Below are 26963 nucleotides of genomic sequence, written 5' to 3' on the forward strand. Positions count from 1 at the left end.
AAATATTGCACCCACAAAATTATTAGTGTGTAATTTTTACCACTCTTTTTTTTTAATGGGTATGGATCCCGGTAAGATAAAGTGTACACACCCCAGTTCAAACACCAGGTTTTGGTGCTATGAAAAGAGTTAAGTTATTTTCCAACCTTAAATGTGACCTATAACCTGCACATAAACAAAAAAAAGGGATGACAAAGTGAAAGACGACATAAGGTTTTATTTAGAAATTCACAGTTTCTAATGGCACTACAGCATTTGTAGTAACTCACTCCTGCTCAAAAAATGACAAACTAGTGTGCAGCTTTTCAGAGGAATCACAGAGATTGTGAAGGAGACGAAAAGAAAAAGCTTTGAAAAGTAGAGAAAAAAAAAGGCATGAGGAGTCATTTAAAAAGTGCACACGAAGGTCGTTCAGCAGCCTGTCTCGCTGTGTAGAATCAAAGTCGTCTCGTAACGCACGAGAGAAATTGGAAGTAATCTCATATGAATGCACACAAACATAAAAAAAGGGGGTAAAAAGACAACATGGCATGACATGAATAGTGTTCCATACAACCATCATTTTCCCTTTTAAACGAAATCCGCACACAACTTTCAGTGAGTGAACAAAAGAGGACACGCACACGTACACACACAAAGATGCAGACCCACCACGCTCGTGAGAAAATATTAAAATCCTCTTTCACAGTCGAATAAATTGTGCAAAAGAAACATTTAAAAAAATAAAGTGGGTGAGGAAAAGAGGGGTATCATAGTTCCCAGTCTCTAAAGCTAACCACTCAGGGCCTATCAGAAAACACTTTTTTTTTTTTGTTTAAACGCAAACTGTTTACAGATGAGCAAATAGATTGGATGCCGATATAAAATAAAACAGGCTTAAAGAATTAAGTGCAATCCGGTTTTCCACCAATCAAAGCAGCAGCAGCAGAGTGAAAATCAAAACATTTTATCAAGTCATGTGACCGTAGCCATTTTGTATCTGTACCAGTGAGTGTATTTGCATGCACAAGTAATATTTAGCTTTTATTGTAGTCATTTCTACGACGGAGACTGGCCAGCCAGTGTGTAAACATAAATAAATAGATAAATAAAACTGCTCTTTCAAACTTTTGTGTGTGCGCGCGCACATGCGACCAGCTGGGCTCAGTTACAGAAACGTGTGCATGTGACATTATATTTGTGAAAAAAAAAATATTGTTAGCATAATAGTCATATTTTCCATAGAGATTTTGATTTTCAGGGGAAAAACGTCATGTATACTTTGAAAAATATATACTGTACAAATGAATGAATGAATTTTTTTTCCCACGAGCCGACAGAAGAGGTTGGAATATTTAACAGTTACACATTTTCCTTGCAATAATAAATGCTAAATATTGTTTTCAAATCATTTGAATGTTTTTGAGGAAAAAAAAAAAAAGTCACGTTTGCTGCTGCGTCGAAAACAATTAAAGGGTGAGCGGGGTAATCATAAAGTTAGCGTTTTCGTCATCGGGCTGCTGAGCGAGTCAACTCACAAGAACTGGGTGGGGGGGGCACTCAATGAACAAAAACAGTGGTCCCAGGAGTCATAATGGCAAGCTATGAAGGAGAAGAGGGGAAAAAAAGAAGGATGTATTTTGTAACTCAGTTCTCTTGCTATGATACATGCTTTGAATACTTTGTGGATGCACGCTTCAAATAGACTTGTCCACGCAAAGAAACGTGTGTGTTTTTAAACACCAATGACAATGGGTCATAAAGGCACGTAACCGTTAAAAGGTCTTTTGAAGGGAGCTGACGAGGGGCAAAAACGTGGTTCTTTGGGATAAAACGCTTCAGACTTGTCCGCTGATCGCCGTCACCCGGATGGTGCTCACGCCGAGCTCCTTGCTGCGCTTCATGAGCTGCCGCAGGCTGGGCAGTGAGGCCACGTGCCCCTCCGCCAGCTCCGTCTGCCGCGACTTCCGCCGTTTGGTGGAGCGTCTCTCCTGCCGGGACTTGGCGGGAGGGGCGGGCGGCGGGCGAGCGGGCTGGAGGGGCGCCGTCAGAGGCAGCTCGACGCAGGAGAAGACGGGCGAGGGAGGCGGCAGGCGCCCGGTGAAAGACTCCTCGGAGTGGCTGGACGAGCTGGAGCTGCTGGTCTCTGATGGGTACTCCTTTGAGGAGTCGGGGGGCAATGGTGGGGCGTCCTCGGTGGGAGATGGAGCGGGAGGAGGAGGAGGGGGTGGTGGTGGTGGTGGTGGTGGGAGCGGAAGGGCAGGGAGTGGCGGGGCAAGACATGGGTGGAAGCCGTTGCATTTGATGTCGCCGTTGCTGAGCGGCGCTGAAGGGTCAGACGGCTTCAGGGTTTCTACTTTGTCCAAAGGTTTTGTTTTGCATCGTTTTTTCTGCGAGAAAAGAAAACAAGAAATGTTTTTTTTTTGTACAATTTTAAGAAAAAGTTATAAGTGTAAAACAAAAACAAAAAATGCATATTTGCGTGTCCACTAGCTTAATGCTAACACACAATTCAAAACACCATAGACAGGCTAAATAAACTAGCATTGATGCTGCAACATTTTTTGAAAGATTATGGTATATTTTTGAAAATGTAAAGTTTTATTTCATGATATAAGATACATTTGAGCATAAAAAGTGCCATCTGAGAAAAAGCTATACATTTTATTTTATTTATTCATTTGGTGGTGTCCAGATTCCGTCCTGCGTGGAGTTGGCCTGTTCTCCCCATGCTTGCACAGTGGGAGGTCACTTGTCAAAAATATGCATGGTAGTTTAATTGTATATTAAATTATCCGTAGGTGTGAATGTGAGTGTAAATATTCGTCTAATTGTGCCCTGCGATTGGCTGGCGACCAGTTGAGGGTGTCTCTCGCCCCTTCACCAAACAGAACAGTCTCCAGCAACAAACACACGACCCTTGTAGCGGGAAAGATTTTTTGAGTGCGTCTCTGCACTCCTTTGTAGAAGAAATTGCCGCATCAAATTAAAAGAACACGTGTTTTTGATTTTATACTGTTAAAAAAATAAACTGAATTAAATCAATAAAAAAGAGAAAAACAAGTGAGACAATTTACCTTTTTCTCTGGAGAAAACCTTAGCGGTTCTACAATGTACAAGTCATCTGGACCTACTGAGGAAAAAAAAAAAATAATAAAAAAATAAATAACAGGGAGGAAAAAAAAAAGCATATGCAACAAACCACACTTGAACTTTTCTATTAGAGCGCAACTGGCAAACGTCTACCACGAGCCAGCAAAGCTTCACACTCTATTCTTATGCTCCTTAAGCCTGCATGTGCTCACAAGCTGCCAGTGACAGCTTTCAGCCATCAGGCCAAACACCCACAGGCAGTAGAATAAACAGCAGGGGGAGTCGCATGAATCCCTTGGTTTTTTTTGGGTTTTTTTTTACCTTCTGTGGACGACAGGTGGAAGGACTTGGAGCGCACAAGCGGACACATCACCCTGCGCTTGAGGCTCATGTCGTCGTACGAAGAGAAGCATCTCTTGGGGCTGGGGTAGTACTTGCTCTTGGGCAGCGAGACGTCGGCGGAAGCGGCGGCCGGCCCGGTGGCGGCGCAGGAGCCGCGGCAGCACTGCAAGCACACGAGCAGGCCCAGGGACACGCAGAGGGCCAGAGAGACCACCAGGTAGCTTTGGCGATCGGATACCTGCGCAGGGGATCCACATGAGAAAAGGGTTAGCTGTCAAGTTGTATATTTTCAAGTTAAAAAAAAAAAAAAATGGGATGGAACGTTTAATTTTGTCAAAGAGGACGTCAGAAATCTAGTGATGGGAAAATGACACTTCAAATCACAGTTTTTATTCCTTCAGATGGCACTGTTGGCGTAAGTGTTGGCAAGTCAGTGTGCTTTTGGCCTATAACAGTGCCATCTAGAGGCGTTTAAAAAAAAAAAAAATCAACTGTTTCATGAAGCAAATTTGAAGCTTCATTTTCTCCATTACTACTAAAAACCAACAAACATCCAGAGTTTTTACCTCCTTCTGAAGCTGCCCGACGGTAACAGTAAGATTAAGCATCAGTTTGGTGATGTTCTCCAGCTGACTCTGCAGAACCTGGATGGAGTCCTGCTGCTTCTGGTCCTGAGGAATGACGCAAAGCTCAGTCAGATCATTTACGCTACAACACCGTGGACTGCTCCGCTCACACCCAACCTGCTCCTCGGCGATGCGCGAGGTGTTCTGAAGTTTGATGACGGTCTTGTTGAACGCCCTCTGCATCTCCTCCATTTGTTTGCGGTACCTAAAGCAGCAGGGAATGGTTGTGTGTGTGGTCGGTCCATTTTATTTATACAAAAAAAGTGATTTTACCTCTGGCTCAGCTCCTCCAGGTATCTGCCAGACAGACTCATGTTCATCTCCAGAGCTTTAATCCTGTTGTTGAGCCTCATGAAGACACTTTCCTTCTGGCTTGAGCCGTGTACCGCCGCCCCGTTGGCCATCGCGCCGTTGCCGCCCACAGCAGCGCCACCGTTGTAGTCCCCGCCGTTTTGCAGCTCGGCATAAAAATCCGTGGCGGCCCGGTGCACGCTGCCGTTTAACAGGTCGTCCTCCGTCGGGTCCGTCGCCCGCTGAGGTTCTCCGCCCTGAGGGTCCCCGTGATCCTCAGGAGGGGTGTTAGGCTTCTGTTGGTCGCTTTTTTGCAAGTTGGTAACACAGTCAGGGTTTGATAGAGGTGGAGCTGTCGGCTGCTCCGTGGGAGGGGGGGCGAGGTCCTCGGGGCGTGATGCAGTGGGAAGGTCCTGTTCCTTCGGGGTGGGGAGGGCAGCATCCGGAGTTTCCGTTTGTGGGGTGGGGAGCTGTGGTGCGGGGCTCGCTACCGAGGGGGGCAGGGTGGCGCTCAGCCGCTGCGTATCGGGGAGCGGAGCGGCCTGGAGAGGCGGCGTGGTGATGGGGTTCAAAGCGGCGTCTTTGATGGGAGGCAGCAGCATGTCCTGGTGGGTGGGCGTCAGGGAGGCGTGGATGTCCGAGAAGCTGTGCGGGTGAAGGGCGGTCGTTCTGCTGGGCTCCAGCTGGATGTCGGGTAGCGGAGTGTGAGCGTGGGGGGCCAAGGGTGGTGTGAAGGCGGACTCAAGCTGAGGTTGGGCGTCTCTTTGGCGACTGAGAGGCACCTCGGGGTCCGGTGTTTCTGCAGTCAGGGGAAGAGCTTCCTGGGTAGGTGAGGGTCCGGGGACGGGGATCTGTTGCGGTGTGAGGGTGGGCCCCTTTACAACGGGGCGCATCTGGCTGTGAAGTTTGCGGAATCGGCCCTTGGCCAATATTGCGCAACACCAGCGTTGGAGGAGCTCCGGTAGTGTGGCAAGGCAGGACAGCGAGGACAGGGACAAGTAAGGACAGTATGCCGAGCTCTCCCTGTCCGCTGCCAGGTCCTCCTCCTCCTCCTCCTCCTCCTCTCCACTTTTGAGCTCCTCCTCCTCCTCCTCCAACAGGGTGACAATCTGTCTGTCCGTGTGGGGTTCGAGTGAGGAGGGCGTTGTGGAAGAAACACTGGCGCCCTCGGGGGCCGTGGAGTCTGCTGGCTCGACGGGTTCTTTTCTGGAGGAAAGAAAATAGTTTTACACCAAGGTCCTCGAGGGCTGTAGACACAAAATTCCCAGATGTTTGTCGTAGTATCAATGTGTAAGGCACGCACCCAAAACACAGATACTACAGTTTGAACACATTGAACTGGAGTTTTCAAAATAAATTTAACTAGGGTGTTCCAATTTTTATTAATTTTTTTTTAAAGATTTTCACTCAAACATTTAATGCGCAATGTAATTTTATTTATTTTTTTTTTTTGGGGTGGTGTTCAATGGGTTGGATTAAAGAACTTTGCGGGCATTATGCGGCCCGCATACCATACTTTGCCCACCAATACTCGATTTGTGCGTCAATGGCCTTACACAGTAGAGTTTGGGGGGATTTCCTCTGGCATAGCAGGCGCAACCTCCACAATCTCCTCCTTGTTGATCAGAACCTCTTCAGTTATGTTCCCTACAATTGGAGCAAACAGCATTTTTAAGACGGTTGTCAAATTGTCCCGAGGAACTAAAGACTCCACAGCGCTTGCTGTGCATGGAGCTTATGTCGGCAGCGTGCAGGAGAGAAAGCTCTCTCCCGGCAGCTGGGCTCATATGTCCATGTTTGGGGAAGTCAGGAGATAGAACTGGTTTGTTCCGGTTCGAACCCATCTTGCCTCCACAAACACACATATCACGCAGAAATGAACAGGAATACCTTCTGGCCCTGAGAGGCCGTCCAGCTCGGGTTTACCGCCCAGCACGTTAGCAGCAATGTTGTTGACCATGTTGAGGATGGCGTCTGAAAGGGAATAACACGCAATGTGGGCATTTTAAATCAAGAATCCGGAAATATTTCACTCTCAGTTTTGACAAAGTGCAACAATTTTGGTTTTGTGCACGTACTCGTTGCGGAGCCAAGCAGGTTTTTTGACGCCTTGTCCTCAGATGGTTGATAGCCGGGTGGATAATCTGTGAAGACAAGCGCACGTTTAGACACCTCCAAGAACGATAACAGGATGTGCTCAGTGGACACTTAATTAGGTACACCTCACACTTATCGTCTTGCGGGAAATTTACCGTAATCTTCATCCAGGTACTCTAGCCTTTCAGAAGGATACTGGGAATCGGCTATTTCTTCATATTCCTCCACCATGCTGGTACCAAACACCCTACGCAAAAACAAACACACGCTCTGTTACGTCTGCAAAGATGCCTACGGAAGAAAAAAAAAAAGACGGTTAAGGGTCATTGTTACAAAACAAGAGATGACATCATCTTTCCAGTGGGAGAGCAGCTCGGTCGGACAAACACGCTCTCGTGATCATGAACAGTTTGAAGGAATACATTCATGTACTCCTTAGTCTTTAATATTTAAAATAAAATGGGTTTCGATGTTAAATAATTAGTGAGTACGTCACTTTCAGCCATGCGTCAAGAGTCCGACGAAACGGAGGGAAGCCAAGTAACGTTTCAAAATAAAATATTTTTCAGCATCGAATAATAAATAAAACGGAAGTGCTCGCTCTCTCTCTCTCTCACATCTCTCTCTCGCTCGCTTACTCTCCTCTCTCTCACAATCTCTCTCTCCCTCTCGCTCGCTTACTCTCCTCTCTCTCACAATCTCTCTCTCCCTCTCTCGAACTCCCTCTCTCTCACACACACACACTCTCTCACACATCTCTCTCTCTCTTGCTCGCTCGCTCTCCTCTCTCACACTGTCTCGCTCTCCCTCTCTCTCACACACACACTCTCTCTCTCACACGCTCTCGCTCTCTCTCTCACACTCTCTCCCTCCCGCATTGTAGTTAAGAATGATAAGACTAAACTCTGGTGGTGCAGCTACAACCGCAAACAGAACCAGAACTACCAGTAGAAACAATCCGTCTTACCTGAAGAGACTGAGGGGACAAAAGTGTTCGGAGCCAAAGTGGGAAAGAAGCTCAACCTATAAAAAGGGCAAGAAAAAAATATTAGGCATGATTTAGCAACTATCCTGACACTGAATACACTACTCACAAAAAACTATAAAATATTGGGGCTTTTGAGTGAAATTTCAGGATGAACCTAAAATGAACTGAAGCATTGCACAGGTGCAGTTAGAGAGCATTTCAGCTTGATGCTGACATTGAATTTCACCCAAAAGCAAAAATTCTCATCATGAGTAGCGTTTCTCCGCCTCAATTTTAAGCCACCAAACCATCATCAACGTGAAGCGGGTACCGTACGGTAAGCGTGCGTGTTAGTTCGCATTCACATGCGCAGGTGACGAGTGTCACCCCCCCCCCCCCCACACACACCAATTAAAAGACACTTATTAGGACAGTACAAAGACAGCCTCGGACAGAAAGAAAGAGAATGCTAACCTTGATGTACTTGATGAACATCTGAGGCCAGAGCAAGACAGCACAACAGACGACGGGAGAAATAAAACAAAAGAAATGAATTCAATAAAAAGAAATGCAAGCATTTTCTATAAAGTTGATAATTCCACATGATGGAGATTTTTTTTTCTAGCGTGCATCTAAGAAGAGACAGACTGACAAGCAGAACGTAGTCAGAAAAGATGTGAAATGTCAGCGCAAGACACGACGCGTTCCATACCAGGGGTGTCAAACATATGGCATGCGGGCCAGATCAGGCCCACTTGAGGGTTTCAGCCGGCCCGCGAGATTTGGTCAAGTATAAAAACAAGCACAGCCCAACTGAATAAACAGTCGCACCAAAAATTTGCCAAATGGCCAATGTTCGTTGCAAGTATGATACATCTGTAAATGTATGCCGATAATCTGCGTAATATTGACGCCAAATGTTTTATGTTACAGATCATGATTTTACTGGTCCGACCTCCTCGGTAATAGATTTCCCTCCATGTGGCCCCTGAGCTAAAATGAGTTCGGCACCCCTGTTCTATACTAACAAGATTTTTGCGACGATGCAAGTTAACTTGGAATTAGGCACATTTGAACCAATTTAAATCACATTGCAAAATGAAGTTAACTAAACCACCCATTTTACAAAAAGGCCGCTTAAAAAAAAAAAAAAAACGGTCTACTTGCGGTTAGATTCCAAGGATGGGATCTTGAGACTTATTTGTGCATCCTGTTATGACAAGTCAACTCAATTTAGTGTCAATCAGTCAACTCAATTTGGTGTCAATCAGTGAAACAGGTGGTGTGGGCTTTTATTTTAATTTGCCAGGGGACATTACGAAACATGAACTGGCTAATTCAAACCAAAACTTCTGACTTGCTGTTCAATTATGTGCAAAGGTCCTTGAGACTTTTTTCTGAGTTTTGTTGCGATATACATGTCCCCTCAGTTGCGTGTCAATCGGTGAAAAGAGGAATGGAGGTTCATTTTTTTTTTTTTTTCAAAACTTGTGTTTGGAACTGTTGAAATACATTGTCAACAGGGTACAAAGCGCATTTGAACTTTATCTCACAGTGTACAAACAGAGCCACTGTGACGGACGCACAATGTGACAGCCATTAATAAGAGTAACATTTCGCCATTCACTTGCTCCGGGATTGAGTTACGCACCCTCGCTGCTGGGTTCAATTACCGTGAAGTCATAAGAGGCCCCCCCCCCCCTGAGTTTACAGGCATGAATGCCACTTTGTGAACTAAAAGATAAGCATTAAATGCATTCTTTATGATCCTCCCCCACGCCCCTTCAGGCACATTTGTACTTTACTGAGGTGGGTGGAGCAAGGGCAAAAAAAAAAAAAAAAAAAAAGGGGTTGTACCTTCACATATTTAGCGTAAAGCTGTTCATCCAGTGGAAAGCTCTGCACAATGCGCTCGTCGCGGGCGTGGAAAGTCCCCAGCTTCACCCACTTGTTGGTGGGGTACCTGCAAAAGACATGCGGACAAAAGTGAAGCCTCGAAAATCTGCCCCCCAGGCCGCGTACCAACACGCAGGCGGGTGCGAAATGCCACACGGGTCGAGACGCCGCTCAAGGGCAGGCGTCGCACGCCAGGAATAAATCCTGAAGGTCAAAAGAGACGATAAGCTAAATATTTTCTGTGTCAAAATTCTGTTTAGGTTTTTATTTGTTGTGCGTGTGCAATAATAATGGGGAGCGAGACATCAAATATTGATTAACGCTTAGAAAACATTAAAAGTGAATTTTTTTTCTGCCAAATTACAAAATAAACTAACGCCACAATGAACCCATTAAACCGATCAAATTTCAGATGAAAATATTATTTAAAATTGGGCGATTATCTTCCAACCAAGTGCAGGTATTTCTGACTTCAGCAGTTTTGGAGATTCAAGCAGAAATGACCAGATAAGGTGCTTAAGCAGACAAAACACCGTTTAAAAAAAACTGAATTTAGGAGTTAGAGCCTGGCGTACCTGTCACTTAGGGAGACGAGGAAATCTTTAGGTGTTGATGAGAAGAGTTCAAAGTTGGCGATGTCCAGTTGCTTGACTTGAATGGGCTCACAGAGCTCGATCACAAACCTGCGGAGTGGTAGAGAGGTGCAAGACGATCAGCGGGTTTCCACGGTATGCCATGGATTCCGATGAGAATGGAGCCGGATGACAAAATGGAATGAAAATGCTCCTGATTAAACCTCTCGAATCGGAATAAAAAGGCAGAATCCGAATGCAATTTTATCCGGATTCACTACAGTGTTAGATTTCTTTTGCCAATCTGAACTTTGTTTAATTTCAACTTTTGCATCACACTATTAATTATACTCCATAGAATCTTTTGTTTCTATTTGGCATTAATGTACAGATCATTATGATTATGATCATAAAAATTCATTTAGCTCTTGACGGTGGCATTATTTTTTTTGCTGCCTTGAAGCGCTCCCAAATGCTTAGCCCCGCCCCCTGAGTGCTATCAGTGTAGTTGCACGCTGATTGGCTGAAAGCTGAGTGATGCGCAGTGCGGTGACCAAAAAACTTCATCCAAGCTTGACAAAAAAAGTCGGCATGTAAACTCGGCTAAACATATATGCACCAAAAATGAATGAATAAATAAATAAATAAAATGAATTAAAATAAATAAAAAAGTATTTTGTCTGAAATTACCAGATTTTGTTGCTGCAGGGATTCAGCATGTAAAGATCCATATTCTCCATGAGAATAGCCGACGTGCTCTGGAGGAAGGAGATTTAAAAACAAAAAAAAGTCCGTCTTGTTTAGTTTACGTTGTTTTAGGAAGAAATGTGAGAAGAATCCAACCGACCAACCTTGGCCTCATTGTTTGCAGAGAGTATCTTAGCGCCACACTCCACCGAGGCGTAGTTATTCTTGAAGTTTTTCGGGACCTTCTTCACTGGTTGGGCAATGCCGCTAGCGGGCGTGTGGAGATTTTGACCTGCGCAGAGGGAGAGAAATGGACAAATTAAACCTGAGAGGAAGTTAAAAGCTAGAAACAACCAGAAGAAAAAAAATAAATAAAGGAGACGTGAGGAATTGTAGAGAATCCTCCTTAAGCTACAAGAGTAGTGCATGATAAAGACGCTTACTTTTCTCCTTCTCCACCTCCATGACTTGTTTCTTCCACTCGTCAAAAGTTGGGATGTCATCTTTGCTGGGGACCGAGGGATCCGATTCCCTGCCAGAGCCGGCCTCCCCCGGCTGAATGGCAAAAGCAAAACATGCATTTCTTCAAATTTATTTCGTTGACAAATTGTTTGAATTTTTCCTCGTAAAATTATGGATTTTCCTGATTGTAATTCTGTGTGTATGTGTTATCAAATTTAAACTTTAAAGGACTAACATTTCTTGAAAATAGTTGAATTTATTCTTGTAAAAATTACAACTCAAATCTAAAGTATACCCCCCCAAAAAAATTAAATAAATAAATTTATTAATAAATTAAAAAAAAAAAAAAAATCGCTAAAACATTTTTTCTCGAAAACACATACATTATTCCCATAAAATTATAATTTAAATCTCAGAACTTTCTCCAAATCGGACGAGAAAACTGTCATATTGTAAATTGGTGATTCAAAAAATTAAATCATATGCTGGAGATAAGTATTTTATTCGAGATTAAAGTGAATCTTGTCATTCATTATCACGAAAATATACTTTTTTTTCCCCTCAAAAATATCTTCATTCTAATAACATTACAACTGCCTCAAAAAGAGTCGCCATTTTGTCTCGGTAAATAAATCACTTATTACTAAAATCTTGAAAATAAAAAAAAAAAAAAAAAACTCTTGGAAGATGCCAATTGCATTAACTTTGTCTTCCAAAGGGAAATAAATTGCTCGAGGCCCCAGAACGCCTTTTTGGACAGTTTTTGTAAAACTGCTGTTAACAAACAAAAAACCATCCGTGGTAGCGATAATAAGACTGCCTTTTCCGTATCTGTGTGGAAAAACAATAGTAGGATGTGAGCCACGCGACTCAGCATGTCCCTCCTGAATCATTCATAACTCCGCCCCGCCCCCGCATGTGTAGCTCTGCTGCACGTCAGCTTACTCAGACGTGGCAAAATGAGGATGCATTATTTGTAGAGAATTTCCGCACAAGTGGGGGCAAGCTATCTATCGGCTGACGTCACATTTTCCATTGAGACACAGCGGCATCGCTCCAGTGTCAGCTCAGGTTAATGAAAGAAGAGAAAAAAAAGCTACCCAACTTAGAGAAATTAATTCATCGTGCTGCTAATCATATCTCACTACATTGACCTGCTTCTATTTATGCAGAGGAAGATTAGGGAGGGGGGGACAAAAAAAAAAAAAACTAGAGAAATGACTACAAGATTTGTCGTAATCTAACTTACTGCTTTCAAGAAAAGTTGTATACTCGAGATAAAAAGTAGTTTATTTTCTAGATTAGACATTTTGACAATATTTTTTTTTTAAATTCAGAAAATATTGCTTTACCTCTCTTCACTAATATACTTTATTCTTATAACCTTATGACTGTTGAAAATGGAGTTGTTTTATCTGAAAATGGAATTAGTTTTCACAAAAATGTTATTAATATTCATGCCAATAAAAATGTACAAATTTAGTCGAAATGACACTTTTTGCTTAAATACAATACCAAATGTTCTAATGAGTGCTATTTCGGAGAAGCCATATTTTCGGATAGACAAACAAATTTCCATATAAAAACTAGCATACAATATCATTTTCATCATTTTATTTTTACAAAGTCATTATTTTAAAAAAAAAAAAACTTTCTCTTCTATCCTGAAAACGTAATTTCTGAAAACATAATTAATGACGAAAGTTATATGGCTATTTTTGAAAGTATATGACTTAAAAAAAAAAGAAAATTGACTTTTTTTTTTTTTTTTTACATGATTACCCCATCAGTCTTTTTACTATATTTCTCTCCCAGGGTGACCACAAAACCTCTCCAAAATATTCAAGAGTGAAAACATTGAAATGTGAACAACCTGCTGCTGGTGCAAGGAGCCATTGTTGTCCCGCTGCGCCTCAGCCAGTCCCTTCTCCTGCATTTTGTGTTCCTCCTCCTGTTGCTGGTCCGCTTGGCTCGAAGTGGACTGAACCGCCACTGCTTCAGTACCGGCATCTTGGCTCTGGTCTGAGTGCTGTTCCTCTTCGTCAGCCTCTCTACAGCCGAAATGAAAGCAGACATTCAATTATCAAGCAGACGGAGAATGAAAGAGCGCCACTGCCAACTACTGGAGAGGATGTGCAATTACACTTTATTGTAATACGTCGGGGGGAAAAAAGCATGTTCCCCAGAGTCACACGAGCCCCCCTCAGCATTGAACTGCGCCCCCCAGGGAGGCCCACCGCACTATTCGAGAAGCACTGCGTTAGTGGAATATGAATTAAGCAACAAAATCCACCCGTTTTTATCCATCTCCATTTGCCACTTACTGTCGACAGAAAATGACATGACAGTAGCTCAGGGCTCAGCTAACGACCAATCACGGTTCACCATATGAAAGTCATATGATCAAACTCAGAAAAACAGGTGGGAAGTCCACAAACTCATTGTCTGGCAATCTACAGAAAAATGCATCTGGAGAAGCGTCATCATGTGACAAGACAAGGATCCAAAATCACTTCAAAACAACAAAAAAAATAGTGCAAGGTATCGCCCTCACCCTGTGGGAGCGGGACCGTCACGCTGCGAGGTAGGTGTGTCGTCTGCTTCATGGAAGGGGGCGGCGGGGTCGGAGTCGGGGTGATGATGTGCGGCAGCCTCGTCGCTGAGGACTTCGGGGGAGGCTGGGGTATCGTCGGGCACGTGGTCCGGTGCGGGAACTGGCTCTGATGCGCTGGAGGAGACTGCGGCTTCCTGACCAGCATCTTGGTCCCTGACGGGGACCTGGCTCTCTGAGTCACTTCTCAAGTCTGACTCAATCACGGGTTCTGACGAGGGTTCTGGCTCAAGAGCGGCAAGTAGAGGATCAGACTCTGGATCCGAATTTGCTACTTCCACCTCTTCCTCAACTACTGGTGGATTCACAGTCTGTAGAGACAACAAGAAAATTCATTAGGTGATGCTAAAAAGTTGTTTTTCCTGACCGAACAGAACAGAGCCTCATTTGGTTTTTTGAAAAGGCGCTTCAATGAAAAAAATTGGCTAGCAACATTTCTTTTGTGCGCCTGATGTAGCAAAGCAGCCCCAGAACACAATTGCTGTATTTTTCGGACAACAAGGCACAGACTCAAGGAAGAAGTCTATTTTGGGAACGCAAAGAGCGCCACTGCCAACTACTGGAGAGGATGTGCAATTACACTTTATTGTAGTACGGCGGGGGGGGGAAAGCATGTTCCCCAGGGTCACACACGCCCCCCTCAGCATTGCGCCGCCCCCCCCCGTACAACAAATAAGTCAAACTTCATTCCACTTCCATACATGCTGTCGCGTACTGTCGATTTTTGAGAAAATTATAGGATTTTAGTCCGGAAAATACGCTCAGCCTTTTGTTTTGTTTGACTTCATCCAAAGGACGCGCCTTCACGCCAACGCCAAAATAAACATACCTGTTCTTGATGCACATGGTGAGCTGCTCTCTCGGCCTCTTGTCCCATATCGTAGGAGGTGCGTGTTGTCCATTCTTCCACCTGCTATGGAAAACAAAAAAAAAACAAAACGAAAAAAAAATTTTAAAAAATGAATAAATAAAAAAAAAATCTGATTGTCGAGCTTAATGGACGCTGACCAATTTTCCGTTTTCGTAGAGTGCGACTTTTGCCGTTGAGTGAATCTCACACTAAGCACCCCTTACTGGCAAAGAGGTGGTTCAGCAGGATTTTTTGAACAGATATTGAATTGGGGACGATAATATTGCGATGCATCGGATGATTGCGATTTCTGCCCACGCTTAAGAAGTGGCAAATATTTCACGAAACATCACTGTAATGTGCGTTACAAGTCTGCTCCAACCACATCAACGTTTTGAGCTGAACTTTAAACCCAAATCACTTGTCTTAACTAGTGGCTAACTTAAGTAACATTTATACCCTCCAGAATACGACTCACGAGCCAGAAATGGTCCCGACAACATGGAACTAAGATTAATTTTACGAGGCGGCTTTCAATTTGGTGCTTTTTCCGAGATAATCAGCTGTAAAAATCAGTGAGATGAGGTGAAATACGTTCCATCGGCTTCAAGGACTTGGCCCTCTCTGAGTACACACACGGGTGTGACCATAATCCCGAACCGCCTGCTTCTTTTACCCGGTCAATAAGAAATTGACCCTAGTCCCTGCCGCACCATCTGGGTGCTGTACGTGCTCTCCTGTCTGATAATAATCGCGGACGCGACGAGACAGCAGGATGAAACAGCAGTGGCGACTTTGAAATCATTAATTCCGGAAACATTTTAATTGTACAGACAACAGGAACAGACCTGGAGTTGCGCGGAGTCCTGCTCCGGTTTCCGGTCATCGGGGTTTTCGTAGATGTCCTTGTCCCCAGCAGGCTGACTCGGGTCAGACAAGCTGTGCTCTGAACAATAGGCATGATGATTGGGGTACCTGAAACACAGAAAATTATTTTTTTTATCATTTTATTTGATTTATTTTATTTTATTTTTTTAACTTTCAAGTTCGATGAATCAAAAGCTGGTTTATTTTGGCTCGCTTCAGCACACATCTCTCGCAAGCATAGGCAACAGATCTTGCCAAAATTTTAATAAATGGTCAATCGACTACAACTCAGGACGAATAGAAACAATTTGCCGTAGTAAACGGTTTGTTTTCATTGAACTACAAGACATGCAGCTGAGCCTGGCAGCTCCGTGCACTTTTTGGTAGACTTTTAAAATTAGGGTTGTCTATTTTTTTAAATTCTGAAAAAAAGCTTTAAAATGTAAATCATTAAAGTTGTTTTATAAACATGTGCTTAAAGGCATTTAGTTTTCAGCTTTCTAGATTTTGACACCATTTCACCCCTTTTATTCAACAAATGAATATCGGCTTCAAATATCAGTTATCGGCCTCCATGACAACTAATATATCGTATCGGCCCTGAAAAAAGAAAATCATATCGGTCTATCACTACTAAAAACTGAGCGGTATGCCATTTTTTCACAGTGTAAAAAAAGTACCCAGGTGTCTGAACAGCACACTTTCATCAAAATAACTCAAGAAGCAAAACTTCAAACTCTTTGAGACAATGGCAAAAATGACCAAATCACATTCACCCGGCTTCAACCACTGTGGGCGGTGCAAAAGCAGACATCTTGTACGACAGCCGACTTATAACAGCACCCAGGTGCCTTCATAGCTCTCTGACATTCACTTGTCAAAAAAACAAAAGATGACAAAGCGCACTTGACATTCACTTGACACACTCATTAAAATTGTTCCGTCTCGGGCGGGATGATTCAGACGTCTCTCCCGGCCGACACAAAATGTATACAACTTTTTCCTGCGTTAGTGAAAACTGTTCTGGAACTATTAGAGACTCGGGTCATTTTCCATAATAAGTCACGTGAAATAAGGAGTCACAATTGACTGCATTGGATCACACTGCCAAGTCATTATCAAATCTAGGTCTAAGTAAATGCGCTCTGTGCCCAATTCATTGGTTAAACGACGGTTATTTTTGAGGCAGATGAGACCAAGAAGCAAGATACAAAAGACAGTAGGAGTAATACAACTTTATATAGCGCAATTCACAACAGCTGGATGATTAGAGATAGACCGAATATCGGCCAGGCCGATATTTAGCATTTGGCCGATTATCGGCCAGGCCGATATTTGGCATTTGGCCGATTATCGGCATTGACCTTAATTTAAACCCTCAAGACTGATACATTAAAAGCCGTTTTATTTTGGCTCTCTCTGTTGTGCTGGTGGCCCTGCCTGCAGAAGCAGATTGACCCGCCTATAGCAACATCTGATTGGTTCCTTGTGCAAGTGGGTAGCAGCCCATCAGTAGTTAGCTGCCTGTTTGCTTTTTCACCTCGAGTTACACACACACACACACACACACACACACACACACACACACACACACTACAAGAGGCAACAAACACCATGTTTAATAAAAATGTGCTTAAAGGCAATTAAACTAAATCAAGTTTTGGAGTTTTTTTTCCCAAAATGTTGACACCATTATACCCCTTTTTTCAACAAATGAATATCGACTTCAAATATCGGTCATTGGCCTCCATGACTACTAATAATCAGTATCGCCCGCAAAAAAAAAAAGCGTATTGGTCTATCACAATCAAGGCTTTCCACAAAGTCGTTGAAAACCACACAGTAACCGAAGAAATAGCAACCATGATATAATATGAGCTGCAGACTAAATTTAGGTCTTCTGCTTAAAGGAGCTTGTGTTACATGGATGCACACGCAGTGGATGCGTCACTCGCACAGGATTTCACGGACATGTCTCTTATGTAAGAGTATAGAAACGGTCACAAAAAGATGACCTTGCCATGTATTGCAACCATTATGTTTCAAGTCTGAAGAAAGAAGAAAAGATGTGATGCAAGCAAAAGAAATTTTTCAAAAAAAAAAGGTCAACCAAACCAGAAAAAGATGCCAACCAAACCAGTAGATGACGACAAAGCGGGAAACTAATCAGAAACAGAAAGCTATGAACGTTGTCATAGCAACCCAAAAGGAGTTTTATTCCAAGACCTCCCATTCAAATGAAACAATTCTTCACAGAATCCTATTTTGCATGACGCACGCATTTATTTGTGACGCGGCCACCAATATCCCTGATAACAATCGCTTCTTTCAATAAGTGAGTGCCACGAATTGCATTACATCCTTTATTTATTCTATTTTTTTTTTAAGCAAACATCCTTAAGCAAACAATCCTGTACAAACATTCGCCATCACGAGCAAAAAAAAAAAAATCATAATTCTCTTGGCTACTGTAAAATGATTCAATAAAAGTCATTCTACGATGAGGCGGACGATGGGGGCAAAGGCAACATTCCTTGTGAATGAAAAGAAAACAGATGAAAAGAGAGAACGAGGGTGGGGGTGTGGGGCGTAGCGTGGCCTACTTTTGGGCACCAATGGTTATGCAACAGCGGGGCGAGGATATTACATCCAACAAATGGCTTGGAGGAATGAAAGCAGCGTAGAGTCGAAGAGTGCTTGAGCGCACGATTGTTTGCGACACACAAACAAGCTAGCAAGAGCCTTAAGCAAGACCAACGAGTCAGTAACTGCAAAAAACATTCCTTACCCAACGTGAACCTCGCAATTAAGCTTTACTCTGAAGTGAGAAAATGTTTTGTTCCCTTAGATCGAGTTGAAATGTTTCTGCCTATAAAAAGGTTGCACAAACAAAAACACTTTTATTACATAAAACATTTAAAAAAAAGTTTACGGATTTTTAATCCTGGTTCCTTGCGTGAGCCATTTGCTCGTACCCTGGCCTCCACCCTTCCAAAAACATTCACGTTAAAAGAAATTGAAGGCTACCCAAGAGCAGGGGTGGGCAAAATTTTTGATTCGTGGGCCACGATGGGTTCGAAAATCTGACAGAGGGGCCGGACCAAGAGCAGATGGATTTCGTGTTTTGGTAACCAGAGAAAAAAAAATACATTTTAATTTCAAATGAAAATGAACAAAATATGTCTAAGAGTGCGCCTCCTAGTGGGGAGACATCTGAATTACAGGGAAAATAAAACATTGACTAAGTTTATTCATTTAATTCTTTTCAAATTCGGCGGGCCGGATTAAAACATTTAACGGGCCGCATGTGGCCCCCGGGCTGTAGTTTGCCCACGCCTGCCCAAGAGTGAATGTGAGAGTGTGAATGCTTGTTTTTCAACATATGCCCTGTGATTGGCTAGTGTAGCCTGTGTCTCGCCCAAAGTCATCGGGGATAGGCTATTAACTCATTCACTACCAGCCGAGTAAAAAAAAAAAAAAAAAAAGAAAAGAAAAAAATCTTTGACGTATTTAGCCGTCAATGGTAGTGTATGAGTTAAGCATGAGGATTCTTGAAAAGTTAAAGAAACCAAAATATGCCAGCAACAGTTTTCACTGCTCAAAATCGGGTGGACAAACGATCCGAAGGAAGGACCGAAACGAGCCCCAATCAGACGCCAAGAAGTCATCCTCGACAAACGCGCTGCAATAAATCGCCTAAGCCCATCTAACGTGGGCCGAACATGTCATCAAAGACCGATCAAGGAATGGCAGGGAGATTTAATTCCTGTTGGTGTTGGGCCCGAATTAGCGGATAAACCCATTAAAACGTCAGTCCACTGCAGGAGCAAGAAAGAAAACAACAAGCTGGCGATGGTTGCATCTACCGGGTCAAACGGTACCGACAGCTGCATGGCATGCCATCGGGGCCTTGCTCCCTTCTTGCCGACGTTGGCGTGGTGATTAAAAAAATGTTCCCAAGTGTCAAGCATGACTCCACACGTGAGCGAATGTGGCCTCTCTCGCTCTCTTTCTGTGTGTGTGAAGTGTTTTATGACTAACACGCATTCCGTGCAGTCCGATAATGCTGACTCAGGACTAGCGTTGCCCTGCCCCCTCCCCCCCCCCCCCCCCGGGCCTCGCAGGGAAAGGAGCTGGGCTGCGTCAGAAGATGACGCTGCCGCTGGAATGCAGGCAGAGCTGTCTGCTGGATCGGAAGCCACTTCCACTTCTCCCCTCCTCGACGTCCCTCTCGCCTGGCCTTGAGCTCGCTCGGATCAGCTGCTCATTAGAAACTTGAACGCACGCTGCTGTTCCTGAAGCTAAGCGGCGGGGGCTTTGATGCGCGCTTAACGCTGCGTCGACCGTAGTCTCATCTCGTGTTCTTACAACGGTGGCAACATGAAAGCAACGCAGTCAACTTGTGGTTGGCAAATCTGCGTCCAGGTTCTGAGATTCAGGGTGACTAACTCAAGAGTTTATTATGGAAGGCATAAGGATTTAGACATTGAACAGTTGTCCATGTGAATTTAAAAGAGGGTAAATTATAAGTACTGTATTTTCTGGATTATTAAACACCTGTAAATAAGACGCAGAATCTCATTTGGGGAAAAAGCTAAAAAATATATATATATATATAAATTATTTAGCGTATTTTCCGAACTATAGAGCGCCCCTAGTGGTGAAACAAAATACACAGAAAAGCCACATGGTTCCAAATTTAGGAAAAAAGTGGCGGTTTACAGTCCGGAAAATACGGAAAATTAATCTGCAAATGCTTCAGAAATAAATGGGAAATAGACCAGCTGAATAAATTTAATCTTATTTTTGTCCTGGTCAATTTGGCAGAATACGCTGAACCAGTCAAATAAACAAACTATTCCCAAGTTTCAAGTAAGACTACATTTAGATTCAATAAAAACACTAGAATGAGTAAGAGAGAGCGAGTTAAAAATCCAAGACAAACTTTGGCAGAAGCGTATTGTGGGTCAAGGCGGAGTGCCAATAATTGCTCGAGCAGAAGTCGGCCAGTCGATTCTACCGGAGAGATGAGGGAACAAGGGAAAAGTTGGCATGCGTACTCAAATTCTTCGGACTCCGGTGAAACGGCATTTTGCGGTAAAGCCATCCGATCCCTCCATAATCCCCCTCGACGGGCGCATCCTCAAACATTTGTAGCATGGTGACTAAATATTCAAATTCTGCCCGGTCATCAGTATGCGTACAACCTTCAGCTATTTCAAAACTGCCTGTGTAAATAACGACACGGTAATAACACGACATGCATTTCAGGAATGACTACACAAACCTCGAAATGATATCAGTCAGAATGACAACAAGCCCTTCAGTGGCTTTCTTTTTTTTTTTTTATCCTTATCAAAAACACGTTGCTTATCAAGTCACGCGGCATGAGGTCCGGCACCATTCCAGACTTGAATACGACACACGAGCTTGACAAGAATCGTTATACAGGACCGCTATGGGGTTGTGCGCTTGCAAAAATAAATAAATAAATAAATAAATAAATAAATAACTACACACTGGAGTCTTTCTCCGAGCGTGCACACTAAAAAACACAAACAACACACCACATTGTGTACCCGTCGCAATTTAGTAATGTTGAAACACCGACGGCGAGCATATTAGTCAGGGCAGTTTTATTGATTTTAATTTTTTGTCATGTCAAATTGTTGAAAAAAAAAAAAAAATCACAGGACATCTCCATAGAAACACTTTAATAAAAAAAAAAAAAAAAAGAAGAAACTGTAATTGCACATCCACAACAGTAGGAGGCAGTGGCGCCCGTTTATTTTTCAACAAATTCATGCACTTTGAATCTTTTTTGTTACGAAACTAAAAATCAATGTTAATTATTCTTTTAGCAAGTTGATCTATACTTCTCTTTTTCTCTCTCTAATGTTTACTAGGATAGAATGTTATGCAGTGGCGTAATTTCCTTTAGAGAAAAGATTCGCTTACGTCAGGTGTGGGCAAACAACGGCCCGGGGGCCACATGCGGCCCGTTAAACGCTTTAATCCGGCCCGCCAAACTCGAAAAAAAAATAAATAAATAAATCTTGTTAATGTTTCAATTTCTAAATAATGTGGTGTGTCAAACACATTTTGTCGTAATGCCGGGGTGGGTGCTGCTGTTTGGGTTAGCAACAGAGTTCAAAAAGACTCAAAACTATTTCATATCCGTGTGTGGTGAACGATAGCATCTATTGACTGAGATACTTAATTAAACTTTTTATTGACAGATAGAGGGAGGCGTTTGTGTGTCTTGAGCAAATGACGCATCCGGCAACTAAATACGGCACAACGTCGAATAGACGACGGTCGCGATTTTGATGAAATACAGTTTTGGGATAGAAACGCAACAGGAAGACCCGCTAAAACATATTTAATCTGTAAAATAGGATCATGAGAACATGGTTGGCGATACATCTTCCCGTATAAAAAGCTTGGAACACAATGTTCCCATGTAGCGCTACGGACAGGGCCTCTTTGTGATAATGACCCTCAGCTGGGGGGGGTGCAAAGACGCTAGCGCATTCGCTGCAAACAAGTCGGAAAAGGAGCCAGGGGAGTCGGTGCTCGCAGCCAAAAGGTAAATAATGAAGAGAGTCAAGAGTGAGCGAGGGGGAGGGGAAGCTCAGCATGTTCTGGAAAGTGAGGCAAGCGACCGAATTCAAGAGCATTTTTTTAAGAAGACTTCGAGCAATTTCTTCAAGATACCAAGAATTCACAAATTAAGGTTTGAGTAGTACGTACACCTTGCAGTTTTTTTTGGAGACTCGGAGAACTCAATCGGTTCGGAGAGAACGGTCTGGGCCCATGCAAACGACTGAAAAAGTGAGCACCCATAAAAGTGAAATCATCAATTGCATTTTCACGCTTAGAAGCAGCACTTCATCATTTAGTCATTGAATTATCCATTCACCCGTTTTCCATACTATGTAAAAAAAATAAAAATAATAATACATTTGTCACTAATTTTCTCTGTAAACAGTCCCGGCATATTTTCTCATTTTAAAAAAAATAAATTAAAAAAACACCTTAAGTTAAAAGATCGCGAAAAAACGCTGCGATCATGAAGTCACTTGTCAAGCTACTGCTGGTGAAGTTTGTTTGTTCACCAAAATAATGGGCGACAAAAACTTAGTTAAACAAGTTGTTGGTGCCTGTCGAGCTCTGAAATTGTTACACAAACTTCATCAGAGAGAAAAAAAAAAAGCTTATGTAAAGAACCCGGAGCAAAACTGGAAAGTTTATTTTCCTATCAGCAGTCTACAGAGCTTAGCTGTGTCCATGGCCAGTGGGCAGGAACAATCGAGTGCCAGTCCAGCTCACACAGAACTAGATCTGGCCGGCTCGGCACAGTACAAAAAAAAAAAAAAAAAAGGTGAGAAAATGTGGAGGCAAAAAAAAAAAAAAATTGCACAAAATGGGAAAAGCAGTAAGGAATTATAACAATTGAATATGTAACGGGCTTCTCAATAATAAAAACAAAATTACAAAAATATGCGGAGGCAAAATGGTAAGGTGAATGTTGCAGCTCGAGTCAATTACTGTAACCTGAAATTAGATTAGATACAATTGCCTAGTACAGGCGTGGGCAAACTGCGGCCCGGGGGCCACATGAGGCCCGTTAAACGTTTTAATCCGGCCCGCTGAACTTGAAAAAAAATTCACCGAACAATCATTTGAACAAGTAGCACCCATGAAACATGAAAATGCAAACAGAGTTCCACCGGCCTCCCCACGTGAGCATTAGCATTTTAGCCGCTAATAACCGCCGGACGAAAGCAGCAAGCGTTTGCCTCATCTTCTGATTGTGCACATTTGCAGGAAGCAATGACGTTAACCCAGTATGTAGGATTGTAGCTTCCAAAAATTTTACAGGGTGTTTATGACACCTCACAATGTGACTCGTGGAGTATGTGTAAGAAGAGAAGGCGGCGGGTATGCACACATGCATCAACAGGCAAACGAAAATGGAGGTTTCCTGAGACCTAATGTCCCACCCCCCAAACTAATACTCAACAACTGCCCCCTTAATAAATCAGCGAGGCTAAGAAACGCCTTGATTCAACAAGCTGCCGTGGATTACAAGGCATCGATCGTCTCGTGGGACGTCATGTATAATCTCCAGATAGCAGTCAATTAGCTATCTCTCAGAGTGTTAAATAACGTTGCATAATGATTGTAATCCGAGTGTGACACAGGGAGCAACGGAACGTGATGATTTGATAAGCCGCCTTGGTAGTAGGTGAAGCTCAACGGCAGAATGTACTTTTTGCCTTCGATAACCCGTCAATGGCAGTGAATGAGGTGAAGTGGTACCTTGATTTCCCTAACAGGCTCATTTCCCCCCCACTAAAATAAATGGAAACGGCCTCAATCAATACCAAAAAGCTGCAACTCCATTTTTTTTTTCCACCCACCGAATGAGTTAACTCATTTACGGCCATTGACGGATATAGACGTCAAAAAGTGTTTTGTTTTGTTTTGTCCACAGGGGCTGGTCGTGAATGAGTTAACTCGGCATACTTTCTCGCGGCGACAACACATTAGTAAACCAGAATGACGCCGACATCACGCTGCGTCCTCAGGGATGTGTGAGAGTTGGCACAGGGGAGCGAGAGGCTGACGACAGGGAGGTTTTATATCTGAAATGTCCTGCATGTGACGCCGCATGATCATTAGCAGGCAAGTGCAAATGTGGAGAAGAAAAAAAAATAATGAATACTGGTCCTACATACTGGTCTTGAGGAGTCGGACATTTTCAGGTTTGAAAATACGCAGTAATCCACCATATAGTCAAGGTTAACTATTGATGAATTTACCGAGCAGTGTTTTTTTTTTTTTTGGAGGAACCCACCACCAATTATTTACAAAAAAAAAAAAAAATCACCAATCAGTGCTTTATTGTGCTCTTTTTGAAACTCACTAAGATGACCCATTTATAAAAAGGAAAGCAAAACAGTAACTGGCATCAAGGAAGTAATGCATCTCAATTGAGAGACTCTGTAGTTCGAGGAAGAGCTAAATTTAGTTTGGGTTGTTAAAAATTTTAAATAAAAGTAAAAGTAAATCAAATGAATAAGCCATTTATTTTGGATGATAGAAAAGGTTTACTTTTAAAATTAAAAGCAGGGTTTTTTTTTTATTATTATTAAATCAGTAGGTGGCGCTGGACTCATTTCCCCGATATCATTTGCCACTGTGGGAAGGTTTGTCCGGGTAATCAAGCACTACATATTCAAAGTGCAGCAGTCGCAATTCATACTCACCTTTTGCTTTATTTAATAATATATAACATAATAATAATTAATAGCAGTTTAATCTCGTAAATGCTCAAAATATCCTCCTTCAACTTGCAACATTCCGCAAATCTTTCTATAACATTGTGACAAACTGCACCACATAAATTCACATGATCAATTTCAAACAAAGCGTCTGAGATGAATGCTTGTTAAGTTACAGACGGTTCCAAAATTGTGTTATGTCAGTATTGTAAAAACAAAAGATGAGCCATTATCTTCGGCTGCTATGAGGAAAGAAATATTTGGAAGCTCACCTACAACTTAAAAAAGGTGTGCACAAACACGTAGATTGCAGGAAACAATAACAGGTTTTTTCTGTCAGGCAACACATTTGGTATTTAAGTCACTTAAAAAACAAACAAAAAAAGAATAGAAAAAGAAAAGAAAAATAGTCCATTTATCCATTTTCTATTTCCTCATTCTGGTTGCCAGCAAATTGGATATTAGCTCAGCTGATTTAGCAAGTTATATTTTTTAAATAAACTAGTGTAATATGAATGTTTTTGGAATGCGGGTAAGGGAATATTGTGCTGTCAGCTTCAAAATGGACATGCATAATTTACTGCGGGTTTGTCCTATTTGTGCACGGGGCACCTCGCCTACCCACGACATCATCCACTTTTCACATACATCCGCCCCTTACCACGCTGCATTTTTTTCCTGTAAAACATTACAAGATAATCACTTGTAAAAATCTACCTATGACGACTTGCAGAGTCCCCAAAAACAATCCAAAGAGGATTGCATTCAGGCCAAGTCCAGCACATGTCTGTCCAGAGTGAGGTGTAAGCGACATGTAATCATGAGTTATAGCGGTAGTAGTTGTAACGTTGTACTCAAATAATACAGTATAAGAAAATAAAATGAGTGTTTGTTTTATTTATTTGGTCAGCAAACGAGTGACCTCGGACACTACGAACATTAACACGTGCAAATCTAATTATTTTTAGGCGTTTTATTTATTATGTACAAAAATTTGCTATTCTTACTGTGTTGATTACCCATAGAAATAAGTGAGCGTCTGTCGTACATATTGTGACTATTTGTGTCCAAAAATTAGCCATGACCGACAACCGTACAGGTGACATGAGCTAGCTTGATTGCGCAGAGCGGCGGCTTATGAGTTAACATACTTATATTTAAGAAAAATGTCATAAGGACAATGTGAAAAGTTAATGACCGTGTATACTTAAAGGCGAAGACACCTCACCTTCCCACACCACCGTTATTTAACGGGTATTTTCAAAGTAAATTTAAAGGGCATTTTCCAGTATGTTTTCTTAAAATTGGCCATTACCGGCCGCCGTACAGGTGACAAGCTAGCTTAACCGCCACGATGATTGACTAAGCTAATCAAATGCCCAATAAAATACTAAAGAAAACAAGCATTCTCATTTGCCTTGATGACTAAAGACATAAAAACTACTAGAAAGACGTTTCTTTGGTATATATTTTGACGGCATTTGCGTCACTTAAAATGCCGACAACGTTAGCCACGTACGTTGATGGCAGGATAACGTACATTGACGTACGCAAAGCTACGACGTGATGCCCCCCCGACCCCACCAGAAAATAATAGCTTGGAAAGCCGGCTAAAATGTGATCCTCCCCCCATTCCTTGAATTATCCAATGCGGAAATATGTCTTACCAGCACAGGAGAGCTACAATGAGGCACACAACCAGAACACGCAGCCTCTTCATTATCTTCCCACGGGGACCAACATCCTCGCTCTTTGGAGCTTCTTTCGAATCTCTCAACAAAATAAAACGAATTAGACAACTAAATCGCCCATCGGGTTTAAGGTTTTTAAATGACAAAGCAGCTGTTTCCTTGGAGCTCGAACGTTTATCTCCAATGTGTGCTAAATCCCATTGTGCGTACGAGACGACTGTAGACGGCTAGCAAACCGAATTCAACCCCGCCCTTATCGGGCAAAGTGGCCAATCGGGAAAGAGATACTGATTCGCCAGCCAATCGGCATAGACCATGCAACAACTGTGTGGAAACAGCACCGCCCACTGGATTGAGCTGGACACTGTGGAACAGAACGCGTCATCGTGTACCTTGATAACAAGTTGATTAGTTACATGTTGCAACAAAGATGTAACCTGCAAACATTGCAAATGCGAAATGTTTTGTCGTTGTTGGGGTTGGGACGTGTTTGTTTAAACGCAGTGCGTGGACGTTTGTAACGTTGGCCCGACTCATGATTTATGTCTATAGTTGGCTTTCTATGTGTGTATAACATTTTAGTTATGATAATCTTTCCATTAAAGACAACAAATTAATAATAATGAAAAAACTAAAGAGCAG

General features: G+C 42.7%; 1 protein-coding gene across 1 annotated transcript; it reads right to left on the bottom strand.

The window, feature by feature from the left end:
* Nucleotides 1-197: 197 nt before the first annotated feature.
* Nucleotides 198-26548, bottom strand: suco (SUN domain containing ossification factor). The gene is made up of 22 exons (XM_088313157.1): nucleotides 26298-26548; nucleotides 15322-15448; nucleotides 14453-14536; nucleotides 13567-13934; nucleotides 12886-13063; nucleotides 10994-11105; nucleotides 10715-10842; nucleotides 10554-10621; nucleotides 9867-9974; nucleotides 9253-9358; nucleotides 7870-7890; nucleotides 7396-7451; nucleotides 6584-6675; nucleotides 6410-6475; nucleotides 6222-6305; nucleotides 5888-5978; nucleotides 4314-5537; nucleotides 4158-4245; nucleotides 3981-4085; nucleotides 3394-3652; nucleotides 3057-3112; nucleotides 198-2369 (listed from the first exon to the last, which is right to left on the bottom strand). Exons 1-22 carry the CDS (start codon nucleotides 26348-26350, stop codon nucleotides 1818-1820), a joined length of 4026 nt encoding a protein of 1341 aa, XP_088169283.1. The 5' UTR covers nucleotides 26351-26548; the 3' UTR covers nucleotides 198-1817.
* Nucleotides 26549-26963: the final 415 nt, after the last annotated feature.

Source organism: Idiotropiscis lumnitzeri, chromosome 13 (assembly GCF_059441095.1).
Source record: "Idiotropiscis lumnitzeri isolate Australia: NSW breed Sydney's pygmy pipehorse chromosome 13, RoL_Ilum_1.0, whole genome shotgun sequence".
Taxonomy (NCBI): Eukaryota; Metazoa; Chordata; class Actinopteri; order Syngnathiformes; family Syngnathidae; genus Idiotropiscis; species Idiotropiscis lumnitzeri.